General features: G+C 36.8%; 1 protein-coding gene and 1 pseudogene across 1 annotated transcript; one reads left to right on the forward strand and one right to left on the reverse strand.

Moving 5' to 3' along the window:
• Positions 1 to 7,415: 7,415 nt before the first annotated feature.
• On the reverse strand, positions 7,416 to 8,372 carry LOC123784930 (olfactory receptor 4P4-like). Its single transcript, XM_045786472.2, has one exon. The coding sequence runs from the start codon at positions 8,370 to 8,372 to the stop codon at positions 7,416 to 7,418; it is 957 nt and encodes a 318-aa protein (XP_045642428.2).
• Positions 8,373 to 14,294: 5,922 nt separating this feature from the next.
• LOC123784931 (olfactory receptor 4C16-like) lies at positions 14,295 to 15,115 on the forward strand (annotated as a pseudogene).
• Positions 15,116 to 19,808: the final 4,693 nt, after the last annotated feature.

Here is a 19,808-nt window from a genome sequence, read left to right on the forward strand (position 1 = left end):
TCATTGGAAAAGTGTCTGTGCATATATTCTGCCCATTTTTTTATTTGATTATTTGTTTCATGTGTATTGAGTTTGAGAAGTACTTTGTAGATCTTGGATAATAGTCTTTTATCTGTTGTCATTTGCAAATATCTTCTCCCATTCCGTGTTCTTGTAAATTGCTAAGACATTTGAAACCTGAGGAAAACTCAAGTGTTGCAGGATTGTGAGCTCTGTAAGTTAACTATTTGTTTTTCCTTTAGGGCAGCCAGGAGTGCATGAGGAATGTCACATATATCCCAAGGGAGGGGGGTGTGGGGTGTCAGCTTCTGCTTTGTCCTCAGCTTGCCTTCTGTTTCCTTATCAATATGAAACTGGAAAGTTAGTGACAGGGAAGATCAAGAAGAGTCTCCTAATTGTGTTAGAGCTGAATGCCAAGTACCATGGGGAACAAATTGAACGGGTCTTCCATAACTTTTCATGGCCTGTAACTCATTTCTCTTGGCTCTGATTTATATTCTATTGTCTGATGTTGCAGCTTATCTATCCTAACCTACTGAAGGATGTCTTGGCTGCTTCCAATTGTTTGGATAATTATGAATAAAGCTGCTTTTAAACAACCGTGTGCATGTTTGTATGTGGACATAAGCTTTTGATTCCTTTGGGTAAAGGCCAAGGAGTGGGATTGCTGCATTGTACAGTAAGAATATGGTTAGGTTGGTAAGAAACTGACAAACTTTCTTCCCAAATGGCTGCACAATTTGCTTTCTCACCAACAATAAATGAGAGTTCCCATTCTCCACATCCTCAGCAGCATTAATTCTTGATGGTGTCCTATATTTTGGCCATCCTAATAGATGCGTTGTAATAATACCACCTTTGAGTCATTGGCTTATCCAAAATGTGTAGATTAATTAATTCAAGAAGGCTCATGGTCCAAACCTCATAATTAAAATATGACAGGTTCAGAATATATGTATGTTTGACCTGACATAAACATATTGACTCACATCCATCAGTGCAACCTCTAAGATCAAAAAAGTGTGCTTCAGTCAACTCATGTTAAATTTTACATACAACACTGTTTTAACTAAAGTAAGATTTTATTGCAAAGGCAATGGGCCATTACCCACTGTTTCTGAGGGTGAACAATGGGATCAGAATTATCTGTTAGAATGCTGTCTCCTTCATTCTTCAGGTCTAAGGACTCACATTTTACAAGTAGACCCTTTACAGTTCGAGAAAAATGTGACTGCCAGATTTCTGGGTGGGAAGGAGTGACGTAGCAGACACGTGCTCCCACATGATAAGGTAGCAAAGATGCAAAACAGAGAATCGTCTCTGAAGAGACTGGACTAAGGGAAGAAGAAGTAGAAGCAATGGGATTAAAAATGGCGGGTAAACTCAGCCGAGGTCAGCAGCAACAACTACATTTACCATGAGAATTGTCATTTCTGGGTACAGGATGGAACTGAGGATCCAAGTTTTACACACACTGACAGCTACTGCTGGGACATAAAGGAATCCGCAGAGCTTTGGTCAGAGATCTAGGGAATCTCAAGGACACATCCATTTTTCCCTTGATTCATTTGTGAAACCACATAGCATAACCAGGAGAGAAACAGACTTTTTAAAACAATACTTTTAAAAGACAATATCATCTTCTTCCTTTACCAGACTGTTTGAGAGGTTTATCACATTGTATTATCGGTAGTTTGTTCCTCTTTAGTAAGAATAGTATTGCACAGTACGGCTCTACCACATCTTGTATACTTCTTCACTAGCTGATGGACATTTGAATTGTGTCCATGTAAGGGCCAGAGTGAATGATGCTGCTGTGAACATTCATGGACCAGCCTTTGTGTGGACACAGATGATCATTTCTCTTGGGTGATTACCTAAGAGTGGAATTGCTGAGTTATATGTTAAGTGTATGGTAGCATTTTAAGAAACTGCCAAAGTGTTTTCAAAAGTGGTGGTGCTATGTTACATTCCCACCAGCAATGAGTGAGAGTTCCCATTTCCCCACAAACTCACCAACACTTGGCATTGTCAGTCTTTTTAATTTAGGATAGAATGTTCAAAATATTCTCTTATGACTCATATTTTATGTAGGGTGCATAGAAAAAGTATTCTATTCATTGTTAATAAAACCCTTATTACTTTCTTTTTGTTTGTTTGTTTTTCTTATTGAGTTGGCTAGAACCTTCAGTATAATAATGAATAACGTTAATTTATTTTTTATTTTTTTTCAAGATTTTATTTATTTATTTGAGAGAGTGAGAGGGTGAGAGAGAGAGAAAGAGATGAGCAGGGGCAGAGGGAGAGGGAGAGGAAGCCTCCTGGCCTGAGGCCTGAAATGGGGCTAGATCCCAGGACACTAGGATTATGACCTGAGCAGAAGACAGATGCTTAACTGATAGAGCCACCCAGGCACCCCAAATATGTTAATTTAAATTGATGATACTAAGTGTCACTTCTTCTGCCTGATTCCAAAGGAATAACTTTATTTTACAATTCAAGATGTTGTTTGTTCGAAAATACATAATTATAGGTAAAATTTTGGATATTGTTACAATTGTGGTTTTTTTTTTAATTCCAGTTAGCATAGAGTGTAATATTAGTTTCAAGTGTAGAATTTATGTTTTTCTGTTTATTTATTTGTTTATTTGTGTGTGTTTCAAATTTTTATTTAAATTCCAGTTAGTTAACATGCAGTGTAATGTTAGTTTCAGGTGTATAATTTAGTGACCCAACACTGACATTCAACACCCAGTGCTTTGTCTAACATCAATGTAGTTACGATTAGGTGGTAACAAATCACCCTTTGATGTAATCATGTATTTCGTGTTTTTACACATGCTAGGGATTACCGCTAAGCATTGATATACTTTTTTGATGAGTACCATTTTATTAATTTTATTTGTAATTATTCTCCAGTTGCTATTACAATTTATTTTCACTTACTTTTTATTGAAATCGTTTCTAAATTGCCATAAATTTGAGATTGAAAATTACCCTTTTATTATTTTTTCCTACTTTAAATGAATTGTCATTAAATTAGTTGCTCTGATTTGTTCAGATAATTTGACACTTTTTGAGAATAAATCTGTGGCATAAGAGGGGATGAATTCTTTTAAATAATTCATATTCACACAAAAGCTGATGAGTGTAGTTTTTTATATACCCATAGTTTGCTACTTATTTTTTTGTATAGAATCCTCTCTACATTGTATATGCACATGCATTCAGATTTGTGAATGTTTCCGTGTTACAAATTATATAGATATTGAATGATTTTAAGAATTGATAATGGCTCTTGCCTTAAATTCTGTTTTTTAATACACGTATAATGATCACAGAAAATATTAAATATATATAAATATAAATATGTATCACTGCTTCAAATATTACTGCATTTGGGGCTCCTGGTTAGCTCAACTGATTCAGCATTTGTCTTCAGCTCAGGTCATAATCCCAGAGTCCAGGGATCCAAGCCCAGTCCTGCTCCCTGCTCTCTGGGGAGCCTGCTTCTCCCTTTCCCTCTGCCTACTGCTCCCCCTGCTTGTGCTCTCTCTGTCTCTCTGGCAAATAAGTAAGTAAGTAAGTAAGTAAGTAAATAAATAAATAAATAAATAAATAAATAAATAAATCTATCTTTAAAAAATAAAAAGGAAATACTACTGCATTTTGAATGCTCCATGCTTTTTATGCTTTAATTTTTTTGTTTTTAATTTTTTTCATACCCTAGGAGTTAGGTACATCATTTATAAAAGGCACCTAAAAATAGATGATGTATAGTCAACAAAATGCATATTTCAAAATATTCAAAGCAACTCTACTCATAATATCCTTGAATACGAAAGCCCGAATACCTAGCAACAAGAGAATGGATCGATTGTCCCATATCCATGCAGTGAGATACCCCACATCAATGAAAATAATCAGGAAATAGATAAAACATAAAGAATGAATCTCATGAACATACCGATGAGAAGAACAGACATGTGAGAGTATAATCTGCATGACTGATTTTCTACAGATTCAAACACTAGGGATATTTCATCAGTTTTATAGACGAGGATAGCGATTACTTTCCGAAGGAGGTGACTTTAAGGAAGTAGGAAGAGGACTTCAGGAGTGCTGGTGATTTGTGACTTTTACTCTGATTGCCGATTACATGATATTGCTCATTTTATTGATGTACCCTTCCTACGCATGAAGATGATCTCTCTTCTAGTACCAAAGTTGGTCATTTTAAGCACATGCCCTTTCGGTCTTTAGACTGAGAAGTGCTTTATGATGTTTCTTCAAAAGATGAATTCAAATCTTGCAACAGATTTGCTTCTTTATTAGTAGCTGCTGAGAAGGTATTTTGTCCAATTTCTCTTTGCTATAAAAACGCTACTTAATGTTTTCTCCCTCATCATGTTTCCTGCTGTCCATGCTTCTTTGCACAGTGCCCCCAGAATGCCTGTAGCTCCTGCATCGCATGGGTATAATCTAAAACTCCTGCAGGGGCACCTGCGGTTCAGTCCCTTAAACCCCTGCCTCCAGCTCAGGTCATAATCCGTGGGATCTGGGATCAAGCCCAGTGTCTGGCTCCCTGCTCAAGGGAGAGTCTGCTAGTCCCCCACTCCCTCTGCACCCCTCCCTGTGGGTGCTCTCTCTCTCAAATAATAAATACAATCATAAAAAAATAAATAAAACTATTTCAGTATTGTAACTCTCTTCCTTCTCATCAATCCGACTATCCAGTGCCTTCGCTGTCATAATTGTTGTGTTTCTTAAGAATTCTTATTTTACATGCTATGAAGCATGACCAAAGGCCTTCCATTAAAGTTGAAAATTTTTAAGGTTTTCACTAGAAAATCTTTCTTCAGAAGACTCTTTATTTAGTTACAAGAGGGCTTCTTTTAGGTATTGTGCTGCAATGCATTTTGTGATTAATAAACTTTGTTTTTTTAGAGTGGGTTTACTTTTACCATAAAATAGAGCAGAAGCTACAGAGATCCCATAAACCCCCTGTCCCCCTCGCTGGGACAACCTCTCCCTCCAGAGTGCACCCTGCGTCACAATCAAATGAACCTACAGGGACACATCATGGTCACCTAAAACTCAGTTTACATCAGGGCTCACCCTTGGTGTTGTACCTTCTGTGGGTTCTGACATGTATGATAACACTCTCCAACATCCAGGGACATACAGAACAGATTCCGGACCCTAAAATCCTCTGTGCTCCACCTCTTCCTCCCTCCCCTCCCTAATCTTTGGCATCCACGGACATTTCATTTTGCTGGGTCCATAGTTTTGCCATTTCTAAAATGTCATATGTATAGATGGCCCTCAACGTACAATGGTTTGACTTCTACTTTTCCAACTTTACAATGGTGGAAAAGTGATACAGATGCTGTAGAAAGTGTCCTTTGAATTTTGAATTCGGGTCTCTCCCAGGCTACTGATAAGCAGTACAATCCTCTCTTGTGATGCTGGGCAGGGGCGGCGAGGTGAGGCTTCCAGTCAGACAAGCGATCACAAGCGTCAATGGTCAGCACACTTACAACCGTCTGTACCCATATAGCAATTCTGTTTTTTCACCTGCATTAAAGTTTTTAATAAATTACATGAGATATTTAATGCTTTATTACAAAATTGTTCTGTGACCTGTCCAAAGTAAACTAAATAATGTGTGTGTTCTGAGTACAGTTAAGGTAAGCTAGGCTAAGCTATGAGGTTTGGTGGGTTGGGAGTATTTTACGCATTTTGACTTCAGATATTTTCAACTTATGTTGGGTTTATTAGGACATAACTCCCCTGTGCGTCGAGGAAGACCTGTAGTTGAAATCATGCAAAAGGGAGCCCTTCACATTGGTGTCTTTCACTCGGAAATATGCATCTAAGTTTCCTGCATATATTTTCTTACCTTAGAAGCTCAGTTCTTTTTAGTGCTGAATAATAGTCCATTCTCCAGATGTACAATAGTTTATTTATTTTTTCACCTACTGGAAAATATCTTGGTTGCTTCCAACAATTGTTGATTATTATTAAAGCTTCCATAAACATCCATGTGCAACAAAAACGCATTAGTGTTTTCATTTACTTTGTGGTTCAATCACATCTTATTTCTCTTTTGCCAGTTTTCTCTCTCTCTCTCTCTCTCTCTCTCTCTTTCTGTTTGTGCCATTGTAGTACAAAAAGTCTTTGGTTGTAGATCCTATGACTAACCATTGGTTATCAATTTTAGGCAGGAAGGGGTGAGCAACACATACAATTTAATTTTAATATATAGTTCCTTATGGAAATGATACTAAACTCTGGCCAATAGGTGGGATGCCATGAAGCGTGTTTCAGCTTTCTGGATTGTAGATTCTCACTCTGTCGTTACTAATTCTTATTAATGATTTTAATCTGACATCAGGAGAAAAGACTTCCCAGGAGCCATATATATATATATTTTTTTAGGATTTTATTTATTTATTTATTTATTTGACCGAGAGAGACAACCAGTGAGAGAGGGGGAGTGGGAGAAGAAGAAGCAGGCTCCCAGCAGAGGAGCCTGATGTGGGGCTTGATAATGCCGGAATCATGCCCTGAGCCAAAGGCAGACCCTTAATGACTGCGCCCCCAAGGCAGCCCCCCAGGAGCCATAATAAAGCAGGTTTCACTTGGGGCACCAGGGTGGCTCAGTCAGTTAAGAGATTGCCTTTGGCTCAGGTTGTGATACCAGGGTCCTGGGATGGAGCCCTGCATCAGGCTCCCTGCTCAGTTGGGCATCTTCTATTCCCTCTCCCTCTGCCCCAGCACCACCCCTGACTCGTGCTGCTTCTGCTCGCTCAGGCACGTTCTATCTCTCTCAAATAAATACATAAAATCTTTTTAAAAAATTAATAAATGAAACAGAATCAACTCGAAATATTTATTTGTTTGCCAAACAGGTTTCTGTATGAACTAAAGGATATAGATAGATGATAGATAGATAGATAGATAGATAGATAGATAGATAGATATTCTCTCAGAAATTTAAATTAATTCATTCAATTTCATATTATAGGGTTGTTTTGTTTTGTATTGTACAACTTCTGAACTACCAAAGAATATCTGTCATTGAGTGGTCTGGCCTCTAAATCCAATGTTTAATAAAAGTGTGATTAAAGTATTTTTTTAATAATTCACTAATCACTGTAACATTGGTTTACTTTCATTCGCTCAATTGTTTTTCATGAAGGTTCCCCTAACTATACCATCTTTATACCCCACAAAATTAACTTAGTTTGCAATTAATTTGCTTTGCAAGAATCAGTACTTGTTCAATGTTACTTTGAACAGGTAGTGCTATTGTTCCCATTCACTTCCCTCAGGACAGTGATGGTCCACAACCCCATGAGATAGTTCCTGCCTTTTTCATTCACATTCCCCCTTTTCTTTCTCAGAGTTGGTTAGGCAATAAACTTCTTTAAATTAACTCTGTGCTTCTTTGAAAATAGTAAGGGGCACCAAAACGTCCTCATAGCTTTTTTCATCTCTGAATTTCTCAGAGTATAGATTAGGGGATTGAACATTGGAGAAATGATGGTGTAAAATAAAGCAAGTATTTTGTCTTCAGGAAAAGTAGTAGGCGGTCTAAGGTAGATAAAAATTGCAGGCCCAAAAAATAAGACAACCACAGTGATATGAGACCAACAGGTGGAGAGGGCTTTGCGTCTTCCCTCAGCTGACAGATTTCTCAAAGTGAACAGTATTATTCCATAAGAAACAAATAAGATAATAAAGGTCACTAAGCCAAAAATACCTGAAAAGGCAATCACAAGGACACCAGTGATGTAGGTATCAGTACAGGCCACCTTTAGCAAAGGAAAAATATCACAAAAGTAGTGATCGATTTCATTAGGACCACAGAAGGGCAAACCGATTGCAGTAGAAAATAGAGGTAAGGCATGGATGGCTGCACCAGCCCAAGCCGCTAAGACTAGGAGATGACACCTTGTCCTGTTCATGATAATCACATAGTGGAGAGGTTTGCAGATGGCAGCATAGCGATCAAAGGCCATGGCGGTAATAATGAAGATCTCAGTGCCTCCAAAGAAGTGCATTGTAAACACCTGTAACATGCAGTTACTGTAGGAGATGGTTTTTCTTTCCACCAGCAGGTCAGCAATTAACTTGGGCGTAACCGTAGAGGTGTAGCAGATGTCCATAGCGGATAAGTGGCTGAGGAAGTAGTACATGGGTTGGTGATAAAGAGGGCTGCACCAAATGGAGACAAGGATCAGAAGGTTTCCTGCCAACAGGGCAATGTAACAGAATAAGAAAAGCACAAAACAAAATATTTGAACATTCTGGTCATACGAAAGACCTAGAAGTATGAATTCTGAGTTGTTTCTCTGGACTTTCATATATTTGGTGTTGGTATACGCTTCCAAAAGAACTTATGTTTCTGAAAGAAAGAAAACATAATTCTAGGTGAAAATTAATTTTATGAACGCAATAATATAAAATATATTAAAATGCATATTGACATAGTTAAGAATAATTATTCTTGATTTATTGAATTAAGCTGCTTTTTTAATTCTATCTTTTATAAATCTATAATAATTTTATAATTATATATTTTATTAAATAATACTAGTAATTAAAGTATTTAAATATAATTTAAAAAATATATTTATTACTATTAATTATATATTTAGATAACAACCTGCTAATTATATTATTTAATCTAAAACAACAACTAAAAGATTTTTTCCATAATTCCCGGTTCTTATAAGTTACACATAAAATCAGCTTTCCTTCTTTTAAAATTATCTGAGAAAATTCCCTTAATCTGCTGGAAATGAATCTGAAGAAATGCACATTTGTTCGAACTACTGAAATATAATTTATATAGAGCATACTATATTTTCCTACATGGTCAAACATTGTCATTGAGTCATGTTAAATCAATGGAATTACTCTTACATTAAGGAGCAAAGAGTCATTGATAACACTACAGCAAAAGAAAGAATATCAATAAATGACTGAAATTTTGAAAAGTACTCAGGAAACCCATTAATTTGTTGTATTTATATTTTATGAGTTAAATACAATTTAAAAAATATATGTTGTCATTGATGTTTGTGATAGCAGTTGATAGAGGAAAGATAAGATTGTTGAATTGCCCAAGCATGTAGGAATTATGCTTATGTCATCAATTTTACTGGAAGTTTTATATTTTAGATACAATCTAAAGATCGAATGCCAGTAAAAGGAGATAATGCAGAAAGTATCTTGAAGAAAAACTTTGTGGGGAGTTTGCACTCAATATTTGTTGCATAAATGAATAAATGAAATATCCAGGAAGTCACATTTTTGTATCTAATGTATCATTGGGTTTTTTAAAGATTTTATTTATTTATTTGTTAGAGAGAGCACAAGTAGAGGAAGTATCAGGCACAGGAGAAGCAGGCTCCCTGCTGAGCAAAGAGCCTTATGCAGGACTGGATCCCAGCACCCTGGGATCATGACCTGAGCTGAAGGCAGATGCTTTTTCAACTGAGCCACCCAGGCATCCCTCTGATGTATATGTTGAGACATCATTTAATAAGTGCAAAACGAGTATAGGGTAAAGAGAAAGCACTTCGAAGAGATACTTTACCCACTAAAGAGGAAATGTCTGATTCTAGTGGGTTTGCAAAAACTAGCAAACCTTCTACATTAGTCTGTATCTCAAGTGACAGACATTATCTGGGCCCCCAGATGTCTACTTATATAATACAAAATGCTTTTTTAAAATAATATTTAGCAACCATCATCTGTAGAGACTCACATCTATGTTATCGACAATCTTCAAGAAGATTTCAGATGACAAATAGTTCACAGCTATGGCATTTTTAGGTTGGTCTGCACCATAAGACATCAATTCTATTTTAAATTACTATTCAAAATTCTAACCTAATAAAATTAAAATTTTCAATATGTTCACTTTGATTTCTGTATCGCTAACAAGGCTCCCTATCCTCCTTACATAACAAAATAAAATAATGATGTCCCAGAGTGCTCAGCAGTTAACAGTTACTAAGGAGTCCTGAAAAGCCATAGGACCGTGAGGATCATTGACCTCTCTTCTACTTACCACAACTGACAGTAATCTTTGTTTACGAGACAGAAACAATCTTAATTTTTCATATGTACATAATTACTAAAACAAATTAATTTACAGGCAACTTTTATCTAAGTAGAATATGAATTACAGAAATGTGGAAATCACTGCACCAATTCAAATCTGATTCTAAACAGAAGACGCATATCAAGAAATCTAAGGAATTTCTCAGGGTTGAAAAGCAATACACTGTAAATGTTAAAAGACAGAAATCCTGTTTCTTCCTCAATCCGGGGTTGTCTTTCATGGGAGAGACCTGAGAGGGATGTCATGAAGGACAGTCTGCAAAAACTGTTTTGACTCCTCCTCTGAGCAGAAAAGAATATTCAAGACAATGGGTTATAAGATACCCTGTCTGTCTTTTGTATTTACGTAAGTAAAGAGGTACAAAATATTTAATATACACAAGTATTCTAAAATTTGCTGTTTCTAAAACATTTGAAATACTTTGCCTCCAGTTTTTCAAAAATGCAAATCCCTCATCAGGATTCCTGCTTATTTTCTAGATCATTGGAATTTCATCTCCAATAGCTCAAATCCCCAGCCTGTATTCGGAGGAAACTTTCTCTATGATCAGAGCTGTTGGTAAAAGGGAAGAGGGAAAAGTCAGTTGAGGAGATTTACTCTCATCAAAAAATACAGTGATACCGAGGACCCCTCCCATGGAAAACTGAAGTCACAACTGGGAAATAAAGAACTTCAGGCAACCAGTGGACAAGTGGTTGAAACAGTAGCAACACAGAAAGGGGGAGAAACCCTGAGGCATCTCAAATCACCTGACCAGTGTGATCCTTGAGCAAACGGCTTCGTCTCTTTAGGCCCCTTTTTCTCCTTTCACAACTAAGATATCATTACAAAATTCAGACTTTTAATGAGGAATACACGAGGTCACATGAAATAGCCAGTGACAGGTATAGTTCAAAACTGTCATTTTTCTATTATAGTCTTTCCTCTCTGAGTGATTCGTTTAGGACCACAGATTGCCATGGGCACACACACAATCAATTGAAAATAAAGGAAATAAAAAAGAACATTCATAACATGGATTTAGCAAGTATGATCACGGAAACTCCATCATCAACAAACTGTTACTGAAACTCTATTAATGTCATTATCAATCGGTTATCTTAGCTTGTTTCTTAACACTGATCACTAGTCTAATAATGTCTTCTCTACAAGAGGTACTCAAACGATTACTTATTTTTTGCTGTTATTGAACAAAATCATGTGTATCTTTTGGATGATGCGTTCATAAAGGAAAGAAGCTCTTACATGTAAATAAAAGTTTCTACCACAATTTCAAACTTGTAGTGTAACAAACTCATAGTGTATCAGAAAGTAAAAACTCCGTGTGACCAAACGTAGGAGGCTATACACTTACCTCAGCTGGATCAGAGTAAACTAGTCTATCTTAGGAAGGCAGGTGTCTGGAAATATAAGAAAGTTTTTGTTACTGAACATATTCATGCATAAACTGATTTGTTTCTTTTGGGAATATGGAGGAATGCCTGTATTCAAGAGTTGGAGAAACAACAAATTCACTGCCAACTTAGATATGCTTTATCTAACTCTACTATTTTCTCCCGCCAAATGAGAATTTTGCTTATAAATTAGGTGCCGTTAAAACCTAAGTATGCTAAGACATTTTTTATACTAATCAAATTGTCATATGTTGCAAGAGAAGTTATATGTTTTAGAATGAATTATATAGAATAAATAAAAAGAAGACACAATTAGTCCAGCACATGTGTGGTGGGACTCTTCCCAAACCAAGGCGACAAGGGTAACTCACTAACCATAAGATCCGAGGGGCTGTCTCTTTAGTTTTGGGGCCGCATCAGAAAGCATTTCCTCCTCAGATACTCACTCTGCCAGTTTGTCGCTAGTACCAAGCCTGGAATCAAATGCAGAGAATTCGAAACCTGCAATTCAAATACATCCAGATGAATTCTCTGCAAATATTCTGTTATTTTCAACACATCTTAAGCTCTCTACACTTTACAAGGGAAGTCCCCTTCCAATATTCAGTAAGACTCAGGTGATGCAAGAAGTGGACTTCATCTGTCAGGAAAGCAGCCTGGGAATTTTGAAAGCTGATTTAACTCCTTAGTAAAGATCAGAAGGAAAAATAGCAAAATGATTTTATATTCCTGCAGAAGCTAACACAAGTATTTAGGTCGTAGGAAACCTCCATTTATTTTATGCCTTTGACAACACAATTTGGTTCAGAGGAACAGAATAAAATTTAAGTGGTCATAACAGGAATTAATAGGTCTTTGAAATCTTTATGTAATTATATTCCTAAAGGCATTTCTAGACAGGTCTTGGCCCAAGTGTTGCAAAGCCACCATCCACAGTAATGTGCTTAGTGCTCTTGGGTATAAACTTTTGACATTTGGTAAACTGGAAAAAAAAAATTGGCCCTTTTTCCCTGAAGTCCCAAAAGGCTATGGTCTGACTGCCCTGTGCTCTTGTAACTTTCTGAAGAATAGGAGGGAAATTGTAGCCTCTAATAGCATCAGATTAGCTTTCCGGAAATCTGAGATGAGGTGGGACAAGGAGAACCAATGACAGCCACATAGCGTCCTTTTTTGGAAATTATCAGGATCTTTGGTGTTCAGGGTAGGTAGATAAATAAAATCAATGACTTGTGAGACCATAATTAGAATGAAGTTATCATTGACGGATGAGCTGTTGGAAAATGGGAGACAAGAAAAGAATGGAATAAAGAACTCTCCCCCATAACTTGGGAGGAAGGAAAACCAAAAATGTTATGGAAAAGTCAGAGGAAGGAAGCAAAGTACTGCAAAGCCTTTATTTTATTTTATAATTTTTTAATGGTTTTTCTAAGTTTAAAAAGTGCAATTTATTCAAGAACTTAAAGAATGTAATTGGTGTATTTGGTTACTTAAAAACAATCATTGATTTTATCATACAGAAGCATATGGTCAACATTTAGTGTTTTTCAGAGAGGTTGATATTCTGGTTTTATTTTTGTCTCCATAATATAATTGACAATGTAATGAAACATGTATTGTTGTTTACAGTGGTTTACCCTCAAACAGTAATTTTCAGACTATTTTCTTTACTTTAAATTCAACTAGCCATGGTATAGTACATCATTAGTTCCTAATATAATGCTCAATGGTTCATTAGTTGCAAGTAACACCCAGTGCTCATCACATCACGAGCCCTCTTAATGTGTTTCCCATCTGGTTCTATCTCTGCTCACTGACTCGTCACAAGTCGTTTAGACTCAGTCTCATCTGCAGGCACTGAAGCCAGGCAGTCTCTCTCTACCATATGCCAATCCATGCATGTAAAGTTTTCTCATGCAAGAACTGTCCTGAAATCAAATTTTGTAATATTTAATCTGTTCAGATCAACCTACCTAGCAAAGAATAACAAAAATTTACTGAGAGATTGATGTGTGGGTTAAGTCCACCCTATTATTCAGTGTTCATAATAACGCATTTTGACACAAACACTGTTACCTTTAAAATGTAGATAAAAACCAGAAGGTTCTAGAGTTTAAATAGCTAACTCAAATACCCAGTAAGGAATTGAAGCAAGAAAATGAGTTATTCTAGTTTAGTGCTTCCTTCAGAACCTTAAATGCTTAATAACCCTGAGGAAACGAAGGATTCTAGCCCTTCACCTTAAAGGCCGTTATAATCCAAGGATTTAGAGCGCGTCTACATGACCATTATGCCCAGTGTTGAGCAAGCTGTGCCCAAGAGCTGGCCTGTACCAATCTACAGCAGGAGACAGCGGGTCATGTCTCTCAGCTTCTCCCTGTGCACACACTTGGACAACCCTTAGAGAAGGACACAAGGTGCATTCACATCCTCAACTGTTCAATTCATTCCTCTTTATATACTAGTCCTGCTGCATAGTTTTAACTTTGGTGAAGTGCAAATCATCATTTTTTATGGACACTTTATTTAGATATATTTATTCATTTTAGAGGGCGAAAGAGAGAGAGAGATGGAGAGCATGATTTAGGGGCAGAAAGAGAGGGAGAGAAAGTCTCAAACAGACTCCTCGCAGAGTGCTAAGCCCTGCAAGGGAAATCAATCTTAAGACCCTTAGATCACTCCCTAAGCCGAAACCAAGAGTCGGACGCTTAAGCAAACTCGCCACCCAAAGTCCCCTATGTTGAAAATGTTTCTGGCTTGGGTTGATCCAGGGTCCTGTTAAGAAGAAAATAGTGTTTGTCACTTTCTTGTGCTTCTCTATGGGGACGTTGTTCAGTCACTTTCTGATTATGACTACTATCAAGACCAGCCGGGCACCCCGGAGCCCAATGTACTTCTTTCTTTTCCACCTATCCTTACCTGACACCTGCTTCTGCACTTCCATAGCCCCTAGAAAGATTGTGGATGCCCTTTTGAAGAAGACCACTATCTCTTTCAGTGAGTGCATGAGACAAGGCTTTTCATTCCATTTCTTTCACTGCCTGGGGTTCTTCATCCTTATCCTCCTGACCATTGATAGCTATATGGCCATCTGTAAGCCCTTGTACTACACAACCATCATGAGTCCACAGATCTGTGATGTGCTGGTGGCTATGGCCTGGGTGGGGTCCTGTGTGCACTCTTTAGCTCAGATGTTTCTGGCCTTGAGTTTACCTTTCTGTGGTCCCAATGTGAGCGATCACTATTTTTGTGACTTGCAGCCCTTGCTGAAACTTGCCTGAGCAGATCCCTATGTGATCAACCTACTCCTGGTGTCCAAAAGTGGGGCCATTTGCACACTGAGTTTTGTCCTGCTGATGTGCTCCTATGTTATCATCTTGCATTCTCTGAACACCACGGTGCTGAAGGGAGGAGAAAAGCCCTCCCCCACATCATTGTGCTCATCCTGTTCCTTGGTCCTTGCATATTTATATACACACATCCTGCAACCACCTGCCACATGGATAAGATGATAGCTGTGTTTTATACACTTGGAACAGCTTTGCTCAGCTCTCTGCTGACCCTCCGAGGAATGCAGAAGTGAAAGTACCATAGGAAATTATGCACCAAGATGTGCATTTCAGATGATCAAAGATGAAAGGACGTTTCAAATTTTTCTTCAGAGCTTGGATTTACCTAGAAGTCCATAAGGAATATCATCTTCTCAATGTGGAGCTAATACAATCCTGTCTTTGGACATGAGCACTACTTCCTTCAGGAAAATAAGCTGTATGAACACACACACTGGTTGGTCTTAAGTCGGTTTTATGTAGAGGAATTGACAGCAAAAGGTACAAACAGGCACATAAGGTCTATAGCCTTAGAGGTCCTTCACCATTCTGTCTCTGCCTATCTTGCCTGCCCAGTCACTTGTGGCTTTGATCTAGTGCTTGCCCTGTCCCTCTTCATGTGGACTCCTGGTGTCCTCTGCTGCTCCGCTGCTCTGTCCCACCTGTATGTTTGCATCCACAGACTGGAGGCTTTCCCTCCTCCAGTTTCCTTTATTAGGCACTTCCCTGTCATCATCGCTGACCATGAACCTTCAATTTAGTTGTTCTTCCTGACTTGATAGATAGTATCAGATTCAAATAATTATAGGAGCTTCATGTTGTAAAGGACGCAATGTAATCTAGTAATCTCCCTTCTAATTATTGGGGCTATATTCTGAAATCCCTTCTTTTAAGATTTATTTATTAATTTATTTTAGAGAGAGAAAGAGAAAAAGAGAGAGACAGATAGATAGACAGAGATCACATGGGTGTGAGGGGCAGAGGGAAAATCTTAAGCCGACCCCACTGATCATGGAGCCAGAGATGGAGATCACATGACCCTGAAATCATGACCTGAGCTGAAATCAAGTGTCACTCAACTGACTGAGACACCCAGGCACTCCTATAATCTGAAATCTTGTGGTACGTTTACCTGCATCCTTCTAGAACAATAATGCAACTTGGTGAGAAAATTCATGTTTCTGAGGTAATTCTTTGATATTTAAAGGATTTTAGTGGTTGGGTTTATTTGCCTGTTAGAATTCTTTGGTAAAATCTACATTATGCTCTTGTATTGATTCCTTCTAATTTTGGAGGTGTTAGGTTTCTCTTGAATCATACCAATTACAGTGATATGTTTATAATATTTATTATTATAATTATAGCATGGATGACCCAAATTAAGGATCTATATTTATGTCACAGAAGTAAGGAGTGTAAGCAGTAAATAACAGTGAATTTTAAAATATTAATTACTAAAACAATAAATGAGATAATCTAAAAGTGGATATTTATGCTTTAAACAGAAATATTTACATCACAGGTATGAATTAGGAATTCCTTTCTGGATAAGGAAAAACTGGTCATAAAAAATTCACTGGTTGGCAGAGACTCAGGGATCAAGGAGAAGGGGTGAAGAGGCGGAACATGGCACATTTTTAGAGAAGGGAATCTATTCTGTATGATACTGTAATGGTGGCTACATGACATAATGCCTATGTCAAAATCCATAAAACTCGACAACACCAAGAGTAAATCCTAGGGTAAGCTACGGCCCTTAGAAATATGGTACCAATATTGGTTCACCAGTGGTAACAATTGACCCCACTGCAAGATCCCAGAAAACAGAAATTGTGAGCAGCCGAGCGTGTATATGGGAAATCACTGTACTTTTTGTATAATGTTTCTGCAAGCCTAAATCTTCTTTAAAAATAAATTCTATTTTAAAACATATTCATAAGAATGTGCCATTCTGCCATTACAGTGCTTAAAAACATTTTATTTGAATTTTTATACAAATTTATTATATAAGTACACCTTTTAATCCATATTTTGATTCCCCAAAATCCTTTATAGTTTATACTGGTATGCTATACTAATCTCATAAATGAATAGAAAATATTATGTTTTCTGTGTGTAACTTTTCAAATATTGAGGTATTCTAAAGTGGAAGCGTGAAGTTGAATGCTGTTATGTCTCGTGGAGGATTTGCAGCAAAAAGCATTAGCTACATTTCACAGGATAGTGTTTAATACTTTTAAATTCATTAGTTTTTCTTTTTTTCTTCTCCATTTATGTTTTCTTTTTTTTTTTTTTTTAAGATTTTATTTATTTATTAGACAGAGAGAGACAGCCAGCGAGAGAGGGAACAGAAGTACGGGGAGTGGGAGAGGAAGAAGCAGGCTCCCAGCAGAGGAGCCTGATGTGGGGCTTGATCCCAGAGCACCGGGATCATGCCCTGAGCCGAAGGCAGACACTTAAGGACTGCACCACCCAGGCACCCCTCCATTTATGTTTTCTTTCTGATAACATGCAACCTTTGTCAACATTTAGACATCAATAAAAACAGAAGTGGACATTAATTTTTTAAATACTTTAAGTCTCAAATAATAGCAAAATATGCTTGGGTTTCCTATAAAAAATCTAGATGTGTCTTAGATTGTATTATGGAGTGATTCTAGAATCTACATTTTCAAATCCTCAGGCAGGATTTTGTCTAATAAAATTAATGAGAATGTTTGGCATCTAAAAAGTTCTTGTCACAAGAAAAAATTTGTAAGTACGTGTGGTGATGATGTTAGCTAGACTCATTGAAGTGACCATTTCTCAATACATTATGTTGCATACAAGAAACTAATATAATTTGGTTATACATCACTTATATCTCCATTAACAAAGAAGACAATGTTCTCAACGTATTAAACGTGAGAGCCATTGTAATCAGTCTGAAGTCATTTCTGTGAAAGTTGTTGCTTTGCTAGAATGTTAAAGTCTCGTTAATTTGAAATGTGTGTCTACATTTGTAGCAGAAAATGTCATTAGCCCTAGGGCAATATTGCTTGCAAGTAATTATGTTGATAAATTTGATCACTGATAATGTTCTAAAAGAGAAACTTACATTATTAAGAAAGCATGATAATGAAAACAAATAATATCCACTATATAAAAGAGTCCTTTAAAATGAATCTGTTGTTTAATTATCTGAACTTCTATTTCATTTTCAGACACAGTTTTCTTTTGGTCCAGTTAAGTAATTAAACATTATAGAACATGCCCAGGAGAAAAGTTTTAACCTGGCAACAGTGTTGTTTCTTTGTGAATAACCACTGAGACAATCTGTTCACTTCCTCTCTGCTGTAACAGCTCTGGTTAATTTCACCTTCCTCATTATTCTTTCTGCTCTTTATACCTGTTTGTATGGTGCCTCCAGACTGATTGTAACTCTTGCATTCTACTTACATGTTCTAAAATGCTCTCTGTATTTTTACCTTCTTCCTTTTAATAAAATCCTGTTATCTGGCATCTTCTCTATAATGATATATGCTATTTTTTAAGTGACTTTTATTTAAATCCTATCAAGCATGCAAAATGGTCTTTCTTTAATTATTTTTCTGTAGAAATTCTTTTTCAGAGCCTCTTCTTCATTGCACTTGCAAGTTTTGATATATCTATCATGCCATAGTGTATATTTTTAATTAATAAACTTTATTTTTTAAAGCAGCTTTAGGTTCACAGGAAAACTGAGCAGAAATCACAAAGATTTCCAGTAATGCCCCTGTCCCCACACACAGACAGCCTCCCCCACCATAGTGATAGATCTGCTACAGTCAGAGGAACCTACGCTCACACATCATTATCTCCCCGAATATACTTTTCGTTAGGCTTCACTCTTGATGTAGTACATTTTGTGGGTTTTGACATGGATAAGGACGTGTATTCACAACGGTAATAACATGCAGAAGTGCTTCCTGCTCTAAAAATCCCCTGTGTTCTGCCTATTCATTCTACCCTCCACACGGACCCTTGTCAAACACTGATATTGTCAATGTGTCCATTCTTTTGCCTTTTCCAGGATTCATAGAGTTCCAATCACATGACAGGTAGCTTTTTCAGATGGTCTTCTTTCACTTACTAATATATATTTAAGTTTCCTGCATGTCATCTTGTGGCTTGATAGCTCATTTCTTTTTAGTGCTGAGTAATAGTCCATTGTCCATATAAATCACAATTTATTTATCGATTCACATAAAGGGACATTTTGGTTGCTTCTGAGGTTTGGCAAATATGAATAAAACAGGTATAAGCATCCACATGGAGCCAAAATGTGATTGGAAAATATAATTTGGTTTCTTTTTGGTGTTAGACCGTGTCTTAAAATGTCTTTTCCTAGGCTTTTATTTATTTATTTATTTATTTATTTATTTATTTATTTATCTCTTTTTATCAAACAAGGTCCTTGGTTCTGGATCCAATAACTTCCCACTTATCAATTTTTACTTTATCAATTTTGTTGTTCACTCCTCTAGGTTTTATGGAAAATTTTTATATTTTGGCCAATTGCTGCAATAACAAGTAATTATATTTTTAGCATCCAGAGGTATTGATTCTTAATCTGTGATAACCTGGTATTACTATTATATTTAATATCGATGCAGGCTCCTCACCAGGAGCCGCTTTAAAACAGGTTCTACTGTATGGATTTTGTGTTGAACACGTGATTTCTGAATGCCTCTAAGGATGTGTAAGTGAATGTTCTGTCATAACAATATTCATGATGCTCTAAAGTCATGATTTTAATTTTAGATTTCAACTTGGTCACTAGTGCAGAATGCGTATCAGTATGAGGACTAGCATATAAGCCCAGGATTTTTAATAGAACTATTATTAAACAATTATTAAAATTGTTTGCCATTATAATTCACTGACTGAATAGTGTTGCCTTGTTTGCTTTGGCCCAGACAGTTTCTT

Source organism: Ursus americanus, chromosome 24 (assembly GCF_024610735.1).
Source record: "Ursus americanus isolate L20-20 chromosome 24, mUrsAme1.1.p, whole genome shotgun sequence".
Classification (NCBI taxonomy): domain Eukaryota; kingdom Metazoa; phylum Chordata; class Mammalia; order Carnivora; family Ursidae; genus Ursus; species Ursus americanus.

What these genes read in the sequence shown, in the direction of transcription:
- LOC123784930 (XM_045786472.2), bottom strand. Translation starts at nt 8,372, where the DNA reads ATGAAAGTCCAGAGAAACAACTCAGAATTCATACTTCTAGGTCTTTCG.